Raw genomic sequence first — 19,401 nt, 5'->3', positions numbered from 1 at the left:
AACAAGACAAACTGGCAAATGAATAGCCACCTGAGTCTCTCAATGCACAGCCTGAGCGGCATCATTCGGGAGCCTCAATCCTTTGACCTATCCTGGAACTAACTTCTGGAACCCTCTACATTTTAAGGGAATCTGAGTGGGTGAAGGGACAAGAAAAACCCAGGAAGTAGAGAAAAAGCATTGACATGCCTAGAAGCGCCGGAACCCCCGTCTCATCACCAATTGGCTAGGGTTACCCTGGTCACTGCCTGTGATTGGCTGTCCCCACAAACACACCGCCCCCTGGGCGAAGCCATCCTGGGCCCAGCCGGCCGCTCATTGGCTGCCGTCCTGCGACCGGGGCCTGGAGCCGGGTGTAGTATCCTAGGAGCTGCGGGCTACTGGGCCTGCACTGCCGGGCTTTGGACTCTGGGCCTCGGGCGCTCTCTGGCCCTAAGTGCTGAGCTACCGGGAGCGGCCGCTTCTGACGCTGGGCCACTGGACGCTGCGAAACCGGGCTTCTTCACTTTGAGTTTCCGCCGCGAAGCGCCAGTCCGGGCCCAGGAGGGAGGTGGGTAGAGAACTCTGCCTTTTCTGAAGTCAGATCCTGCAAGCTCACTTTACCGCGACCCGCCCGTTGCCCTGGGGACCTGCCCAACGCCCTGTGGCCAGGCCAGGAGCTTACTGTTCCCAGCTGCTCCCTGACTCCGGAGGTTACCGCCCGCCCCTCTGCCCCCTTCCCACTGGGGTCCTTCCTGGAAGTCTTCCAGGCCCCGCCCCCTTCTCAAATGCCCTTCTCAGACTCTCACTGTACCCTACGGAAGGCACAGTCAAAGCAACCGAACGTTTAATTATTTGAATTTTCTCAAAGTAATTCATGTATAATAAAAAGTCAAACATTGAAGCAGGTCTTATTTTGAAGAGCAATGCCTACCCATCCCCAGATCTTTGCAGGAGGCTGCCACTTTTAATTTTTCCCCATTTAGATGTTTTTATCACCCTAAATCAAAATAATGTGCGTTCCTCTGTATTTCTGGATTTATCATTTTGATATTTCTTTGCCTTGCTTTCCTACTGCCACAATCTTGTCAATTTTCTATCGCTATTTTAGGTCTTCCATTTGTAGCTTTAAATAATAGGTATCAATTTCCATTTATTGTTCTATTGACTTTAGATGGTATCTCTTAATGTCTCTACTGACTTAGCTAAGGATATTAACACATCCTCCACTTAGTCAATCTATCAGTTGGAACTCAACATATACATTTAGTTTTCACGTATTCAACAGGTATTTGAGGCACTGTTCTTGGCATTGGGGAAACAGAAATGAACAAAACAGACAATGACCCTATCTGCATGAAAAGTTCTAGTATGGGAAGTAAGACAATAGACAAACACATGGCAAATGACGTCAAAAGCAGGATCATGTAGAAGTCATTTTCAACTGGGAGAATAGCAGGAACCCAAGTCAGGTAGATTTAATGGACGAGGAGTTTGCGGGAGTGTGCGGAAGTTTATTCCTTTGCCTAACTGGGCACAGGTGCTGTTTCAAGGAGAGATCTTGTTAACCGGGAGCCAGGATAGATTCTTTAGTAAGTTAGTGACTTACCAAAAGGAGGTTTTAGGATACTGGATCCCACAGTTTGGTCGTGATAGTGGGAGGAAGAAAAGCAGGAGGCAGGGAGTCTAGTGAGAAGGCACACCCTGTCAGTGGCATATCAGAGTCCTGCAAAATTTACTGCCCTGCTTCCTGCTACTGGACTGCCCTAAACCTTAGTGACTTTTCTCTCTCCTTTTGAATTTGTATTATACCTTAAAGCTAAAGAAGTTAAGAAATTTGTCCAAGATAGATGGCAGAGCCCCAAGCCAAACATCTGTAAAATGAGAACAATAATGGTCTCTGCCTAGGGTTGTGAAATAAACCAACTTAATTCATGTAAAGTGCTCAGAACAGTGCTTGGCACATCATATAAGTGCTCAAAGAGTACTTGCTTTTATTATTCATGTATGCTCTCAATTTACCTCACAAATTCTAAAAGGATTTTGGGTTTAGGAACTATTTTCTATGTCTAGCTGGTTTATTCATTCAACAAATATTTACTCAGCAATATCTGCATTGCAGGTGCTGTTTAGGTGCTGAGGATGCAACAGGAACTAGGACCAACATGGCCCTTCCTTGTATAGACTCTAGCTGGTAACACAAACTAGCAAAGTGAATGAATATTGCCAACTGAGCCAAGAGCCTGCCATTGACTATTCAAGTTCCATGCCCATATGCGGCCCTGGCAAAAATCTCAGATTTCTTGCTGGAGTAGTGATTTCATCAATATGGGTGTGATGATCATCAAATGATCTTTGTTTTAATCTCCAAGGATGTTATTTCATCTCTGCTTATAACATATCACTAAAAGCTCAGAAGAATGTCTTGGTGTCTTGGTGAATAATAAGTACGTTAGTGGACAGGGGTTTAAAAGGCATGGGAAAAGAACTGTTGTTTCCTTGACAGTTTTTACATTTTAGTGTGCAACACAAGAAAATAAATTGAGCATGTAGGCAATGCGCTTCTGGCATACTACCTTTTGACACTTTGAGTTGTATAAATGTAAATATAAAGATACCAGAGAGTGAGTCTGGAAGTATTTATGGCCTTACTTCAGATACTGAAAGACCACATTTTATGTGAACTTACCCAAGTTTAAGAGAAATAATGCTGATTTATAGAGCATGATTGGAATGGTAATGGTCTAGTAGAACGAACCCAGAGGAGAATCAGAGTTGGCCAAGTGAGTGAAGACTGAGGACTGCCAATATTCATTCACTTAGGCATCCCCATTATCACCTTCATGATGTGAGTAATGTAACCCATTCAGACCATGCACCCTTCAGTTGGAAAGGCCAATGCTTATTAAAGAAGGTCAGTAAAGGGTCAAAAGGAAGGTGGTTTTTCCCCAGAAATTAATCATTCCTGTTACTGATCTCTCTGTTCCTCTGTTACCTTTTTCTCTTATTTGTCTTTCTTTTCTTCTTCTCAGCCTTTACTACTTCTCCCTGGTTTCATTCATGTTCTGAGGAGGGTGTGAGAAGGAACCATGGATCCCACAGCCTTGGTAGAAGCCATTGTGGAAGAAGTGGCCTGTCCCATCTGTATGACCTTCCTGAGGGAGCCTGTGAGCATTGACTGTGGCCACAGCTTCTGCCACAGCTGCCTCTCTGGACTCTGGGAGATCCCAGGAGAATCCCAGAACTGGGGTTACACCTGTCCCCTCTGTCGAGCTCCTGTCCAGCCAAGGAACCTGCGGCCTAATTGGCAGCTGGCCAATGTTGTAGAAAAAGTCCGTCTGCTAAGGCTACATCCGGGAATGGGGCTGAAGGGTGATCTGTGTGAGTGCCATGGGGAAAAGCTGAAGATGTTCTGCAAAGAGGATGTCCTGATAATGTGCGAGGCCTGCAGCCGGTCCCCAGAGCATGAGGCCCACAGTGTTGTGCCAATGGAGGATGTTGCCTGGGAGTACAAGGTGAGAGATGGAAACTGGCCACTCCAGTCTTCCCCCGGCGCCAACTTGGCTATTTCTAGATCAAGGGCTTGACCACCAGCATCACAGACTGAGAGCTGATTCCTTTGGTTCCTGACACCCACAGATCCCTGGAATCTGATACAGGGAGCTATACCTTTCCTTGTATTCATGACCTTCCTTGATTTCCTGCCCTCCCACTTCCTCTACACCCCATCCCAGATCCTAACATGGCTCAATGCCTAACCCAAGGCTGATTTCAATACTGAGAATGTAAAGGAAATCAGTTTGGGTTTTAACTAGATTCTGAATGCCTTGGATGAGTTTAGGCATGAGGCTTTTATATAGATGGTCAAGGCTACATCTGACCTGCAAACTCCTGGCAATGCTGCAAGTAGTTGTTTGGCATTGAATGGATCACTTATTCCTTCATTTTATAGACAAAAGTGAGGCTTAGAAAGTTGAAAACATGGTAATTTATTTTAGAGGTGGAAAGAACTATGGATGAATCACAGGAGTGAGAGAGGTCATCTAATATAATCTTCTCAGGTCCTTTATGACTTCAGGTCCAGTTAGCGAAAGGAAGATCAGAGGCTGTGACTCAAGTCTTCTTGCTCTTTCTCCTCTCCCAAGTTTGTTTGTTTGACAAGTCATCTTTGACAAACCTGGGACTCCTTTTTTGTTCCTTACCTCATCAACTTCCAGCTTCTGGGCTTCTCTTTACTCTTCCTCAGATGCCCATAATGACACCTTTATCGGAACCATTATCTCAGTGATTCTGTGATCCAGTGATCCAGCATTGGTCTTAATTCTGTTTTTTGGAGTTGAAATAGGAAGGTGAGAGTGTAAGACAAATACCCTGAATAGCTTTTTTCCTATATGGGAGGGATTTCTAACATATGAAAAGTGTTTACTAACTCATTCTGTTTTTGAGAATATTAGAAAAGGGAGATAGTATAACACAGGGGTAAAGGGCTGGATTAAATCCCAGCCCAACCATTTATTACCTGAATGACTTTGGGTAGGTCACCCTCTAAGCCTCAGTTTTCTTGTCTATAAAATGAGGTTAATACCAGGCTCAGGGGATTGTAAATATCACATGCATATTTAGAGCTTAAAATATACCTAGCTTTTGATAAATTTTAACAAAATAATTGCTATTTTGTTGAAATAGCAGAATTAAATGGTGTGTCTGCACACTTTATGCTTTTCAGTAGAAATCCCTTGCATTGCTATTCTAGGAAAGTGCTTCTTACCCTTAATATGCATATGAACCATCTGGGAGATCTGGCTAAAACTGAGATTCTCATTTGGTAGGTCTAAGGGGAGGCCAAGATTCTGCATTTCTAACAAGCTCCTAGGTGATGTGGATGCTGCTGATCCACTTGAGCTACATTTGGAGTAACAAGGTTCTGGCAGACAGCAAGATAAAAATAAATAAGATAAGGATAGAAATTGACATGGAAAGGAAAGTCCAAGGTACTTTTCTGGAGAGGCTGGAAATGGACCTTTTCTTCCAGTTTACAGACATTTAGAGACTGTGGAAGTTGAAATTATTCTCAGCCCAGAGAGCTACCTTGGATGTCATCTGGGCAGTCTACTTCCTCTGTCACACTCCCTTTCCCCACAGCCTTCACTGTGGCTGGTTGCCTGAAGGACCCTGGTTCTCCCACAGCCTCCCAATGCTAGGAAGTCTAGGCTGCCGGAGGTGGCCTCATGAGGGTTTTGTCTCTTGCAGTGGGAACTTCATGAGGCCCTCGAACATCTGAAGAAACAGCAAGAAGAGGCCTGGAAGCTGGAAGTTGGTGAAAGGAAACGAACTGCCACCTGGAAGGCAGGTTGCCTTGTGGGGAAAAGAGTTTGTGTCAGTCGTCCTGTGCAGTCCTGGAGCTGGCCTGGGGTAGTATTCTTATCTCTGTGAGGCAGAATGTAAGGCTTGAAATCACAGAGCCTGGGGTTCTAATCCCTGTTTTCTCTGTCCCAGGCCTTAGGTAGGCCATGTCACCTCTTAATTCCAATTTCTCCTTGGTGATGTAGGGATAACCTCTGGTCTTGTATCCTCATATATGAGAAAGAGAAAGCACGTGCTCACGTGTGTCAGCTCACAACAGCGTGGCTTATATCATGCTTAGTAAAGCAGAGTTTCTCTTTCACTTTCCCAAGTTAGAGCATATTTGCTAAGAGTCTGGTTATTAAAATATTGGAAAATCACCTCTGAAATAAATTTGAGGCCAGTAAGTATCAAACTACTAGAACTTTTGATCAGCAGAAAGTAACACTGAACCAATCTAAAAGAGCACATTGAACAGATATAATATCAACATGAAAATGAACCACCTAACAGTGTAGTTAAGTTACACTGCCTTAGAGACTTAAATGTAACACATCTTGTCATTATTCTGAAAATGGAAAATAGTCTAGAGCTTGTAGTATTTAGATAATATCCTGGACCCTACTGGAGTCAGTAAGAGTGACAATAGAGACTTAGAAGCGTGTGGTGGAGCTGGAACAGGAAGCTAGGAAAAATAGTATCCTTTATCTTTGCCCCTGCATAGCCTGTCACGTGGTTGGTACCGCTGCAGAGTATGTGTGTATGCATATGTCAGTATGCTCGATACTGGATAACTGAAAGTATCAGTGCTGATTTCCACCTTGGCTCCACAGATACAGGTGGAAACCCGAAAACAGAGTATTGTATGGGAGTTTGAGAAATACCAGCGATTACTGGAGAAAAAGCAGCCACCACATCGGCAGCTGGAGGCAGAGGTAACAGCAGCTCTGGCCAGCCTACAGCAGGAGGCGGCGGAGACCATGCAGAAACTGGAGTTGAACCATAGTGAGCTTATCCAGCAGAGCCGGGTCCTGTGGAGGATGATTGCGGAGTTGAAAGAGAGGTCACAGAGGCCTGTCCGCTGGATGTTGCAGGTGAGTAGCAGGTTTTCCTGGTAACCCTGAGTGATAGCTGAAGATAGACTGAGACTCCAGGAAAGAGCATCCGTTACTCTTTAGTAGGGACTGCCAGCACTCTGCCCCAGCTGATCATGGATCCTGTGTTTCCCCAGCGAATACCTGCTGTTTCCCTCTCCCTGGCTGGTGGATGACCTGGTCTGTTGTAGTGTCATAGGTGGGACAGTGCTCAGGCAGCTCTGGCATCATTCTAGGCCCTCTCCTCTAGCCTGAGAGTCTTGAGATGGAGCCTGAAGTTGGCCAGTTCAGCCAAAGCTCAGCCTGCTCTTCCATCCTTCCATAGGCCTCTCCTTACCTCTGCATGGCATCTCTCCATTCTTGGTATCTGTCTCCCTTCCCGTAGAGAAACTCCCTGCCAGTTTGATGTCTGTTCCCTCTGAGGAATAGCACATACTCAGGTGTTGCATTTTTTTTCTCCTCCTAGGATATTCAGGAAGTGTTAAACAGGTATGTTCTCACCCTTGGAGCCTGTAAGCAGCCCTGTAGGGCATAGTGGGGCCTGGCTGGAGCCAGAAGTAGGGACAGAGCACAGACTCGATGCACACAGAAAAGCAGGTGCTGGTCCACAGTCTCGTCCCACTTACATGGTAATGGCTAAGGAATCTTTGTTGATCTTTCCTTTTTCTTCTTTGTACTTTATCAAATGTATATCAAGTGAAGCTATAGAATATGTGGTTTCAAGTCGATTGCTCAAAGAGGAAAAAAGACTGCCCATGACTCCTTCATGTCCAACAGAAAATGTGTGCACTTCTTCCTCTCCCAGAATCAAATATACATCCAACCCTTCCCACAGCATGGGCATGTGGGTGTTCTCACCTCTGCACACAAACAGCTTGAGGCTCAGCCAAATAACCATAACCATCATGTCTCGGCTTTGCTGGGGTGGGGCACTTTACTACGTCCCTGGCCAAGCCCCTCTTCTCTGTACTAAGATAAGGCCCATGTGGCAAAGCCGGGACTCCTGGCCCTGAGGTTCACCCTCCTCTACCAGGAGCAAATCTTGGAGCTTGCAGCGGCCAGAACCAATCTCCCTGGAGCTGAAGACAGATTGCCGTGTGCTGGGGCTAAGAGAGATCCTGAAGACCTATGCAGGTAATGGATCCTGGGGGAGACTATAGTGGACAGTCGGAGGGACCCTCAATGGTTCAGTGCCCTCTGGGTGCTCCATCCAGCCTCACCCACTCATTATTGAGAAATCTGTGGCTGAATTTATCAGACAGCCCTCACCCATGCCCCGTGGCCCGATATCACTATTACCAACCAGGACCTTTTTTTCTAGCTGATGTGCGCCTGGATCCAGATACTGCTTACTCCCGTCTCATCGTGTCTGAAGACAGAAAACGTGTGCACTATGGAGACACCAACCAGAAACTGCCAGACAATCCTGAGAGATTTTACCGCTATAATATTGTCCTGGGAAGCCAGTGCATCTCCTCAGGCCGGCACTACTGGGAGGTGGAGGTGGGAGACAGGTCTGAGTGGGGCCTGGGAGTATGTAAGCAAAATGTAGACCGGAAGGAGGTGGTCTACTTATCCCCCCACTATGGATTTTGGGTGATAAGGCTGAGGAAAGGAAATGAGTACCGAGCAGGCACCGATGAGTACCCCCTCCTGTCCTTGCCCGTCCCTCCTCGCCGGGTGGGAATTTTCGTGGATTATGAGGCCCATGACATTTCCTTCTACAATGTGACTGACTATGGCTCCCACATCTTCACTTTCCCCCGCTATCCCTTCCCTGGGCGCCTCCTGCCCTATTTTAGTCCTTGCTACAGCATTGGAACCAACAATACTGCTCCTCTGGCCATCTGCTCCCTGGATGGGGAGGACTAAGAGAGCTACCATCCTAACCAGACAGTCCTTGGAATTGGGCCTGGCCCCCATGGGGCTTGGAGGACCCAGCCACTGACAGGTATCCCCTGAAACTGACGTGAGCTCAGAATCCAAGGATTCCTCTGTCTGATCCTTTGGTCATTGCTACCAGGCTAAAGTCTGTCATGAAACCACTTATTTTAAAAAGCAGAGGCCCAGTCAAATGAGCATTGCACCCCATGAGGGAAGCGTGACAGGGCTGATGGTGAGGATCAGAGCAGTTCTAAGGTGACTTGTTGGGGTAAGGATCAGGACTTTGTCCGTGGAGTAGCCAACCCCCCTCTTCCCTGATTCCTGTCCGGTGTCACAGTTAAGTCAGTGAGGATGATGAAGTAGACACAATCTTCGGGACACCATTAGATAGGCTTTCCCAATAGGCCAAAAAAATGCTGCCCATACCCAGAGCTGGTTGTTGTGCTGAGGCCAGTCAGAGGATGCTTCCCCTGAGGTTTGCTACAACTAAGCAACCTTTATGTGACCCTCACTCTCTGACCACCTGGCAAGAGAAATTCAATGCAGCAGGGGGACACAGACCCACCCAAGCCACCCCACTGCCGTTCCCTCTCTGAGCACAAGCTGGGCAAATCACTGTCCCTTGGACTCCTGGGAGACCAGTGTCCTAGTCCTGCTTTTTTTCTCTAAGTGGCAGGATCAGAAAACCTGTGAGCCTTAGTTTGTATTTTCACTTTATGAATGGGGAAACTGAAATGACCTTAATGGAGCAAGTTATTTCTTTTCTTTTTTTTTTTTTTTTGAGATGGAGTCTCGCTCTATCACCCAGGCTGGAGTGCAGTGGCACAATCTCGGCTCACTGCCAGCTCCACGTCCTGGGTTCACGCCATTCTCCTGCCTCAGACTCCCAAGTAGCTGGCACTACAGCAGGCACCCACCACCACACCTGGCTCATTGTTTTGTATTTTTAGTAGAGATGGAGTTTTACCATATTAGCCAGGATGGTCTCGATCTCCTGACCTCGTGATCTGCCCACCTCAGCCTCCCAAAGTGCTGGGATTACAGGCATGAGCTACCATGCCTGACCGCTGGAGCAAGTTATTTCTTACAAAGCTGCTGAAGATAAGATTATCAAAATTATAAAGCATTTTTCACACTCATATGAAACAAGGTTGACAAACTCACTTCACAGGTCACATGCCTGTACATCATTTATTATATTTGGATCTGAAACTTCTCACATGTATGGAAGGTTTTATGTGTCCTCATTGGGAAAATGGTTGTAATTCAGCATAAAACCTCATATTATTGTCCTGCCTCATGAAACTGTTGTATAGATCCCAGATCCATCCCATGCATTTGTTCGGTCTGAGGCACAGAGGCAGGCAAGCCACAGATTTTGCACGTGGTGACCTTGCCACTGTGCCATGATACAGCCCGCATATTATAGCAGTGCCTTTGTCTCAGGGCCTCTCCTGATAGTCTAGAGCCTTTCAGGCAGAAAGGTACTTCAAATGGCTGTGATAAGGAATACTAAAAATTGTGTTTCTACTTTAATTGTATTATATTGGCTGTTCACGTATGTAGGAGTTAAAACAGGCCAAACTTGGAGAAATAAAATCATTCTGCCCACCATGCTTCCAGGCTGCATCTTGAGAATTAGCAGTAGAAGGGGAGAAGTTTCCATCATCTGCTTGGAGGGGAATGAGCTGGTGAGTCACAGACCCTGGTGCTGGCAAAGGGTTGAGCCTGCCACCATTAGAGAAGCATCTTTGTCGGGGGATTCCCTGGGGATAATTGAGAAGTAGGTCCCTAGGAAGGACTTCAGTTAATGTCTGTGGACACTTGGCACAAAAGGGTTAAGGAAAAATCAATGTTGTTCTTTCGCTATTAGGACAAATCTTGGAAGTTTCCTAGAAACGGAGGATTGTTAGGTGATGAATTCATTCAAACTTAGAATGAAGGAAGGAATGAAATGGCGTCATTGGCAATGTACTCTTTTAGGTTAGTTTGATTGTTTTTTACATTTATAAGCCTGTTTGGGTACTCTGATTACTTGTTAGAAGAGTTGTAAGGTTAAACAATCCACATTATTACAGATTGTCTGATTTTTAAGACCAGACAAGAAGATTGAAGCTCTAAGTGCCTGAAAACCATTTTCTACAGAGTAGTTGTTTACACTTCCCTCCTGAGAACCATATGAAAACAAGGACCTTATTTGTCTGTTCACCATTGTACCCCTAGTCTAGTACTGTGTGTATGTGCGTGTGTGTGTGTCTGTGTGTATTAAATATTTAAGTGAGGGAACTTTCATTCATATGACTGGAATCAAAACAAAAATAATCTGTTTTTATCTAAAAGGGGCAGTGAAAACTAGAGGATACCTAATTATGCTTCTGTTCAAATATGAATTTAATGGGTAATTTCTTCTACCGTACCTTTCATAAGTGGTCTAGTAGGGCAGGAGGTAGGTGGCCACGTGGAGGTGGGGTCCCTGCACTGCTCCCTGCAATGCCTAGAGTGGCATCCCCAGTTTGGTGTAAGCCTTCACTGCAAGGCAGGGACGAGCTTTGCCTACCCTTGTTTTGCAGAGAAACTGAGGGAGGCAATACCTGAGCCTTAAGGGAGAAGGCTGCAAAGAGGGTAAAATGCCAGGATACTGCAAAAACAGAAAGAAAAGGAGACATAGGGGCAAAGCCTTAGGTTCACAACTACCTACAGATAGGCAGTCTTCATTTGTTTCAATCAAGATTGGTTGTAATCTCTTAAAATCCAAACATGAAGGGTCTACTGTGCATCCCAGGCACTGGTTAAGAGAGCACACATTGCTTAATGTGATGGGCCAGGGCAGTGTCTGAATGATGGTAAGAAGCACAGGTGTTTCCATTCGGGGTAGCCATGGAAAGGAATCAGCACACTTTGGGAAGTATGTGGTTCAGTAAATACTTGAGTACTAGCAGTGGGTTCCATCTGCTTTTAGAAAAAAACAATGAGAATGAAACACAGACCTGGTAGGGCAAGCTTCCTGATGGAAATGCTGGGAAGAAATTAGTGTCTGGAGTGCAGGCTGGACTATACCTTTGTTGCTTTATATTAGATTCTTTAATGCATCCAATATGCTTTCATTTAATGGACCTAGCCAATTTTTCAGGTTAGTTATGGAGAAAGAATAATGTGACATTTCAAAATGAAAATCTTACCAAATGTATTTAACAACCTTATAATCTTATAATCTTTTTTTTTTTAATGTTGTAACCTTATAATCTTGTTTTGTTTTATGGTAGGGGTTGTGAGGGAAAAAAATTTCACTTTACTACCCTTTGGGACCTTAGTACATCATTATCAGATTTTTAAGAGGTTGATTTCTACTCTGCTGGTATTCAAAAATTGAATACATTCTTGGCAGGTAAACAAGTCTAATATTAGCAAAAGGTATGGATGTTAAGTTACTAAGGAGCTTGTCTATTTGAAAGAATTGTCATATGAGTACTGGTCTGTATAGGACTACTCCCTTGAAATTATGGAATTAGAAATGTATTGGGCATATTTTTAAGTTCATACAATATGTCAGAGATAGTGTTATCTGCTTTCCATGTTTTATTTATTTAATTTTTAATACTCTGAATTAATGTTGTTTTCTCTATCAATAGACAGGAAGTGTTAAGACTCAGGTATAGTAACTTGCTGTCAACAGTTTCTTCTCACACTGAATTTTAACACTAGTAGGAAATTATCTTTTATTAAGATTTTAAATGTACATCTCTTATATATGAGATCTGTTTCTTTTAACATATACTGATTACTCAGTTCAAGATTTTCTGAAAGGGAAAAACAAAACCAAAAATCATGTAAGCATCCAGTAACCTGAAGAAGAATGCTTACATTTCAACTTCTTTATCTATATTGTTCTATATTAACCTCTTCATCCCAGAGCACACCCCCTGAGAGGTGCCCACAAGAAGAAAGACCTGTGTATATTTGATCCCTCTCTTCTATGCCTTAAGGTTAAGTTATACAGATGGGGACTAGGAAGCAACAAGAAAGATTTCCAAAACCAAACTTGTATTAACTTACCTTCTGTTGCTTAAAAACAAAAAGCTGGTAATTGGTATACTAACTCCAACTAGCTTAACAATAGGATACATTTAAAAGTTAAGTGGTATTTTATAGAACATAACAATATACCTGGGTGTCCAAAGTGATTTGGAATCAGAGAACCAAAGACTTATTCTCTTCATCCGTTCTTGGAGATTGGCCTTTGATGCATGGGCCAATCGCAATTTTCTCCTTCCAGTTTATGTGTTGTAGAATTACCAGCATCTCTGATCCCAAGTTTATATCTCCCTAGATAAACAGTAAACCATATGGCTTGGGAAGGACCCTGGTCTAGGTGTGAACATAGAACCCAAATGGAGTGAGATCACTATTGGGCCAGAGGGCAGGGTCATATATTAATAGCTTCTTCCATGTAATCACTTGGAGAAAAGAACAGTTCTGAGAATATCAGTCAGGTTTCAGGGGAGATACCAAATACTTGGTTTCTTCAGCAGAGGGGATGGTAGGATAGTAGGTAGGAAATATGGGTCAGAAGCTGTAGAAGGACAAATTCCAGAGCTGTATTCTATACCAAACTTACTCTGATTCAGACACTATTGTATTAACCCATTAAAAATGTCAGAAAATTAGAAACATTTCATTCATATTCTTGGTAGAAATTTAAAAGTGACACAAAGATATCCTTTACAGCTTCATCTTAGAATTCCTTATAGTACCAGGTAAACCAATCCAGCTCCACAAATCTCTAAGGCATCTTTGAAGGTGGCTGGAATGCTCCAGATCTGAACAGATATTGTGTTCATGAACCCAGGTTGGAGTGGTCAAAGAGGAAGTGCATCAGATAACTCCATATTCTCTCCCGCAATTGTTTGGTCCTCATGCCATAGATAATGGGATTTAAGGTGGCAGGGGTGATCACATACAGGTCAGCTAGCAGCACCTGGGTGTGCAAGGGCACTACATCCTGCCCCAGCCAGGCCGCATAGACAGATGCCATCCCAGGTAGATAGTACAAAGCCATTACCCCTACGTGGGAGCCACATGTGCTTAATGCTTTCAACTGAGCTGTCTTTGAGGAGAGACCAAATACTGCCCTGAGAATTAAGATATAGGAGGCAACAATGAAGACCACATCAGAGCCCACCATAATAGAGGAACCAATCAGACTATAGAGACTGCTGGGCATGGGGTCAGCACATGCTAACCTGGCCAAAGCTATGTGCTCACAGTAGGAGTGGAGAACCACATTGGAGCCACAGAAAGGTAGATGACTCACCATCCAACTCAGTGGAGTCATGAATGTGACAGCTCTAATGGTGATGGTCAGACTCATTCCCAGCATCACTTGAGGTGTGAGAATTCTCTTGTAGTGTAGAGGCTTGCAGATGGCTACATAGCGGTCAAAAGCCATGGTCAGCAGCAACCCTGTCTCCACAGCTGTGGCTAAGTGGACAAAAAACATCTGAGTGAAACAAGCATTAAAGCTGATGGAGCTGTCTCCTGAGCAGAAGATGCTCACCATCTTGGGTACCACCGAGGAGGCCATAACAATGTCCACAGCAGCCAGAACACACAGAAAGCAACACATGGGCTCATGCAGAGTGGAATCCATCCAGATTGCAGTCACAGTGAGGGTGTTTCTTAACAGGGCTATGATATCCGTGGCACTCAGTGAGATAGCCAGCCAAAGTTGTGAAGATTGCAGTCCTGGGATACCCACAAGGAGAAAGGAAGCAGGGTTTCCATTGTGTGGTTGTAGGCTGGACCCAGCATCACAAGTGAGACTTTTTTTCCCGTTAATGCACAAATGATGTATGAGAAGAATGCAATCCTGTAAGATTTGTTGACACGTGTGATGCTGGGAAAACCTAGGGATATTCTCAGCTTGGTGGTAATCTCAGGATCAAAAATGTGGCATCTGACAAAATTATCCTGTGCCACTTTTATCCTCCTTAATATTCTTCCCTTACAAATTTGTATTCATTGTTCATGAATCAGCTCATGGCTTACCTCCTTTGGAAAGCCTTTTCTGCTTTCTTCCTTCCCCAGTCCATACCCTTTCATCTGAGCTTTCATGCAATCTCCTGTCGTGACCTCAGAGAGACTAAATTGATCATTGTAATGCTCTCCCTAGACTTTATTGTATGCATTTAGGTGTATGTCTCTTGTTTATGATCTTATACAAAGGATGTAATCCATAACTGAGGTCACAAGTCTATTAAAATAAGTCTATTAATATATATTTTTTATGGTAAAGTTTCCACGGAATGAAGGATAAACAGAGAAATGAATCTGTCTTTCATCTCTGTATGCTCGGTTACTCATTGTTGTATGAACAAAAGCTTCCTGAGGTCAAACATACCATATTTTTTATCCTTGGTGCAGTGCCTATAAAAAAAATATGAAAGAAGTATTCTTGTGGTGAAAGAAATACATGAATGAGTTGGGAAAAATAAGATCATTAGAGAACAACAAAATCACCTTCCATAGGAGATAATAAAGTACCTGAAAATATTTATAATCCTTGCTTTCTCTAAACTTTGCCCTGAATATCCTATTTACTTAGGTTCAATTAACAGATTAAATTAGTACAAAGAAAACCTTGGGACTGCCTTATAGATGAACTTTCTCCAATAAGCTTTTATGATTTTTCAGTGCAGCTAACTCTTTTTTCATGATAAACTACCAAGTCATTCCAGGCAACAAGGAAGCTTTATCCTTTAGAAAGTTAAGCACTTTATTATGAACATACTATGTGCCAGTACTATGTTAAAAAGCGTAGTATTCATAATCTGAGTGTATTCCTCCATTTTTAAAATAGATCAAACATCCATTCCATACAACACAGTTTGTATAACTTAAATGAGATTAAATATTCTAGCCAAGATCATGTAGTGTGTGATAAGTTTTGGGTTTAAGCTATAACTCCCAGGTGTCCATCCAGCCCAACGTGGATAGTCAAGAAGATAACTGTGGCTAAAACAAGGTTAGGGGTTTCACTTGGCCAGGTTTGATGAGACAAAGATAGCTACTGCTGTGCACAGCCAGCAGCTGAGGTACACCACTTGTTGATCTCTGTTTATTGCTGCATTCACCATCCGTTGCCTCTCTCAAGTGTTACCATATCCTATAATGTGTAATAATCTGGCTGGAGAACCCAAAATAGAAGTAGTCAGCCTAAACTACCATTACAGTCCTATGTGGTAGCCCTTTAGTTACTTTCTCCATAGGATGATTGGTTTCCATGATTTCACATGGTGTTTGGTCATGGACACATTTTCCCAGCCATGTAAGAATATTCTTTGCAAGGGTTGCTGCTGCCTCTGGTGGTAACATTCAGCTTTGGGAGACAGTGGCTGATCTTCTTCATGGAACCCCTAGGTTTTGTTCTTCAGAATACAGCCTACAAATCCTGCATAGTTTCATGCACCACACTCAAAATGTGGTACTGTTCCTACATCATCAAGAGGCAAAAAGCATTGGTTCTAGATTCATACCTCTAGACTTAAAAATCCACTCTGTCACTTGCTAGCCACTTTGCCTTAGTCAAATTATGTATACACACCAAGCCCCAGTTTCTTCATCCATAAAATGGAGGTAACAGTACTTACATCATAGAGATATTTTGAGACTTAAGTGATAAGCTTTGTAAAAGTGCTCAGCGTGATGCTTGGTGCTTTGGTGCTGAATAAAATGTAGCTAATATAAAATGAAACTGTTTTCCCTGCATAAATCCCATACTTTTAGATTGCTCCAAGTAGCATCCTTAAATGAGAGTATGTGACTTGAAGACCACTATTAAAAAGTAAAAAGCCACTCAACCCACATTGCCTGAAGCTTTTCTCCTGTCCTCCCATAATCCACCGCTGAAGATGTCTCACCCACAGGCTATACACAGCAAGATTCTTCTAATTGGACTATGATGAGGAGCCCACTGTCTGTCCCATTATAGATCAGGTCTCAAGTTTAGAATTTTGTTTGCTAGTTTGATATTTTTTTTTCTTTCTTCATCACACCTGTGACAACATCGTCCTTACTTTTGCCTACAACCCCTCTTTAATTAGAAAGCCTAAGAATAGCTCCACTTCTGCTCTCATGTAACAACTCTTACCAAACCGAATTCAGATTAAGGATGGAGCAGAGGCAGGTATGACAAATATTTCTTTTTCAGTCTAAATTGCTACTTCAACTCTTTTTCCTATTGCCATTAGATCATTTTGCTTCCAGAGAAATGGGTATGTAGGTTGGTCACAGACCTGAACTCTGGATGCCAAGAATGGACTAGAATAGGTTAAGGACATGTGAGCTCTCTTCTTAAACCCTCATGGTTCTAATTTATATATCTCAAGGCCTCAGCCTAGTAGTTCACCACATCAAGTGCGTGATTTGTGTTGACATAACAGTAGTCATATATAGCCTAAGAACTGTCTTAGGTGTTCAGGCACTCTTAAATGATGTGTGCTTATTTGCCAAACCTCAAGACTAGCCTGCTTTATCTATTACTTCCTGTGCGTCTCCTGAATAAAGGATTTCCATAGTAGGAAGCTGCCATTGTATACTGTCTCTAGTTTCCCCTTTTTAAGTTCTCATCAGGGGCATCAGTTCTGCCTGAGTGATGAGGTAGATCAGATTAATGGAATTCTATGCTCAGAATCCCATCTACTGCAGTAGACATTTTCCCCGTTAGCCGAGCACTAGTGGAACGTTTACCAAGTTCTCAATCCTAACCAAAAGACATATGCTTGCCCCTTCAATTAACCTTCTAGAAAGCCTAGCACTGATTGACTCCACACCCAGATGCCAATAATAGCTGTGATGGGAATCCTCAGTTGTTTTCTAAAAAGCCAGATTTCTGGGACATGATTACACTCTGTGGTCTGTATAAAAGAAATGAACCTACAAGAAGAAGAAAATCCCTGAGTTTAAGAAATGCTATTTCATGGAACAGATTGAATAGAGTAGTGAGCTCCACATCACAGTCAGTTTATAGGGGCTTACTGTAAACTGCTGGCACACTGGATGAGACATCTTAAGTGATGGGTCACAAGAAGATTAGGGAAAGCTTTTGAAGTAGAATAGTAGTAAAGAGTGAAAGAAAATTCAGGATATGCTTGAAACTACCGCATGTGTTCTGGATGCCACAAACTCAGGCTTATGCATTATTGCATAAAGGGCTGCAGAAAGCTTGGGGATCCAAACAGCCTCTTCCCCACTCACCTTTGATGCAGGATATTCCTCCCCTGGCTGCCCTGTGTAAATTCATCTTTCTTCAGGAGGCAGCCTCAGCTGATGCTTGCCTCAATCCTCCAGCCCTGGAAACTAACTGGGCATACCTTTCATGCCCTCGAGAGTGTTTTGTTTTTTTGTTTTTTTTTTTAATTCTTCATTTACTTTTCTTCTTAATTAGCACTGCTGGAGATTTAATTGTTGGTAATCTTTTCGAAGAAAAAGATATTTGATTTTGTTGGCTGTTTCTTTTTAAAATGTTTATTTTACTCAATGTATTGATACTGAAAATTTCTTGGCAAAGATCAAATGTCATCTCCATTAAGGATCTGTTGCCAGTCCAGTGACTCTTTTTCTTTCTGTTTTACCAAAACATCTCACACAACTGCCTGTTCCTTAATTTTTTGGTTTTCTTCTTGAACCATTATGGACATACTGGAAAATGCACAAATCTCAAGTGTTCAGTTAGATGAGTAATTACAGTGTGAACACATGAACACACCTATGTAGAAATAAACCAAGATATACATAATATACATACTGTTGCACTCAGGCTGGTAAGGCATACTGTTTTCAGAATGCTCTGTCCAAGCTCTCCTAAGACATATTTCTAGCCCCGCATCTGCCTTTGTTTTTAATCCTGTGGAAACTTTCACATGCAGATCTAGAGGCCCAGTCACTGAAAAGTAGCTTTAAAAAGTTCGACCGGGCATGGTGGCTCAGTCTGTAATCCTAGCACTTTGGGAGGCTGGGGTGGGAGGATTGTTTGAGCTCAACAGTTCAACCTGGACAATATGGCAAAACCACGTCTCTACAAAAAATACAAAAAATTAGCTGGGCATGGTGGCAAGCACCTGTAGTCCCAGCTACTCAGGAGGCTGAGGCACGAGAATCACTTGAATCTGGAAGGTGGAGGTTGCAGTAAGCCGAGATCATGCCACTGCACTCCAACCTGGATGACAGAATGGAGACACCATCTCAAATAAAAATAAAAAATAAATAAATATAAAAATAAAAAGTCTCTTAATGTTAATAACTCATGATTCACAAAGCACAAGACCTGTGAGGATTTTTCATTTCTATTAAAAGAGAGGGAAGTACACAATTCAAGTTGAAATTGTCTTACAGGTAAAAGAACTAATGTGTAACTCATCTGAATAGAGCCTTTCCCTTTATGACAACCCTGTGCCTCTTCCTGAGTACCTCCACTGTCCAACCAAGCATACTCAGAGTCACCCCTATTGCTTGGATTCTTTTCTTATAACTTCTCTTGGTCCCTGAAAACTGTTACTCCACCAACTCAAAATTGGACTTACCTTTCCTCTCTCTGCTTTGAATCAAAGTAACCATATTTCCATTCCCTCTCTACCTCCCTCATCCAGACATCATTTCCATAAAGCCTTGATATCAGCGGATATACCACCAGACCTAGACAGCCCTATATGGGAGGCGTGAGGGCTTGTAACTTTCATTCTGGGGTGACCCAGGCTTGACGTCAGGTCATCAGCCCAACATTCGATCTCTATCAGCCCAACACCTGATTCCCAGGTCAGTCACCTACATCCTTGGAGTTTTCTCTATTCAACTTTCCCTGATGGGTTGATGCCTGGTAGTCCACATTTCTTTTACTCAAAAGAAGAGGGGTTTGTACAGGACTCTTCAAGAGGAGCTGGAAAAAATGACACAAAAATCAATAAACAATGGAAAGTCATGGGGAGGAGTATTTTCTTTTCCAAAGAATTCCCACTGGGAGCCCTCTTTTCCTTCTGGATACTCTATCATCCTGCCTTATCCCTGGACACCCACCTTACTTTGGCCTCTGCCCAGCAGCCAAACACTG

The 19,401-nt window shown here is 43.2% G+C and overlaps 2 protein-coding genes across 3 annotated transcripts; one reads left to right on the top strand and one right to left on the bottom strand.

Annotated features, from left to right (window-relative positions):
• The first annotated feature begins 317 nt into the window (after positions 1–317).
• On the top strand, positions 318–9,916 carry TRIM68 (tripartite motif containing 68). Of its 2 annotated transcripts, XM_017896461.1 has the most exons (7): positions 318–550; positions 3,012–3,494; positions 5,230–5,325; positions 6,156–6,416; positions 6,883–6,905; positions 7,450–7,550; positions 7,738–9,916. In XM_017896461.1, the coding sequence occupies exons 2-7, from the start codon at positions 3,069–3,071 to the stop codon at positions 8,286–8,288; spliced, it is 1,458 nt and encodes a 485-aa protein (XP_017751950.1). In that variant the 5' UTR covers positions 318–550; positions 3,012–3,068; the 3' UTR covers positions 8,289–9,916. The 2 variants fall into 2 exon arrangements, with proteins under 2 accessions (XP_017751950.1, XP_017752032.1); XM_017896543.1 differs by lacking the exon at positions 3,012–3,494.
• A 94-nt stretch (positions 9,917–10,010) lies between these two features.
• Positions 10,011–18,291, bottom strand: LOC108545125 (olfactory receptor 52I2-like). The gene is given in 2 exon segments (XM_017847050.1): positions 10,011–14,075; positions 14,078–18,291. Coding segments are annotated over 2 exon segments (972 nt in total). The 5' UTR covers positions 14,109–18,291; the 3' UTR covers positions 10,011–13,134.
• Between the last annotated feature and the right edge of the window lie 1,110 nt (positions 18,292–19,401).

This window comes from Rhinopithecus bieti, unplaced genomic scaffold (genome assembly GCF_001698545.2).
Source record: "Rhinopithecus bieti isolate Rb0 unplaced genomic scaffold, ASM169854v2 scaffold_648, whole genome shotgun sequence".
NCBI lineage: Eukaryota > Metazoa > Chordata > Mammalia > Primates > Cercopithecidae > Rhinopithecus > Rhinopithecus bieti.
This window is presented reverse-complemented; position numbering and strand designations above follow the sequence as displayed.

Coding starts and splice junctions, on each gene's coding strand:
- TRIM68 (XM_017896461.1), top strand. CDS start 3,069: ATGGATCCCACAGCCTTGGTAGAAGCCATTGTGGAAGAAGTGGCCTGT. Junction 5,326..6,155: donor AACGAACTGCCACCTGGAAG/GCAGGTTGCCTT, acceptor TTGGCTCCACAG/ATACAGGTGGAAACCCGAAA. Junction 6,906..7,449: donor ATTCAGGAAGTGTTAAACAG/GTATGTTCTCAC, acceptor CTCCTCTACCAG/GAGCAAATCTTGGAGCTTGC.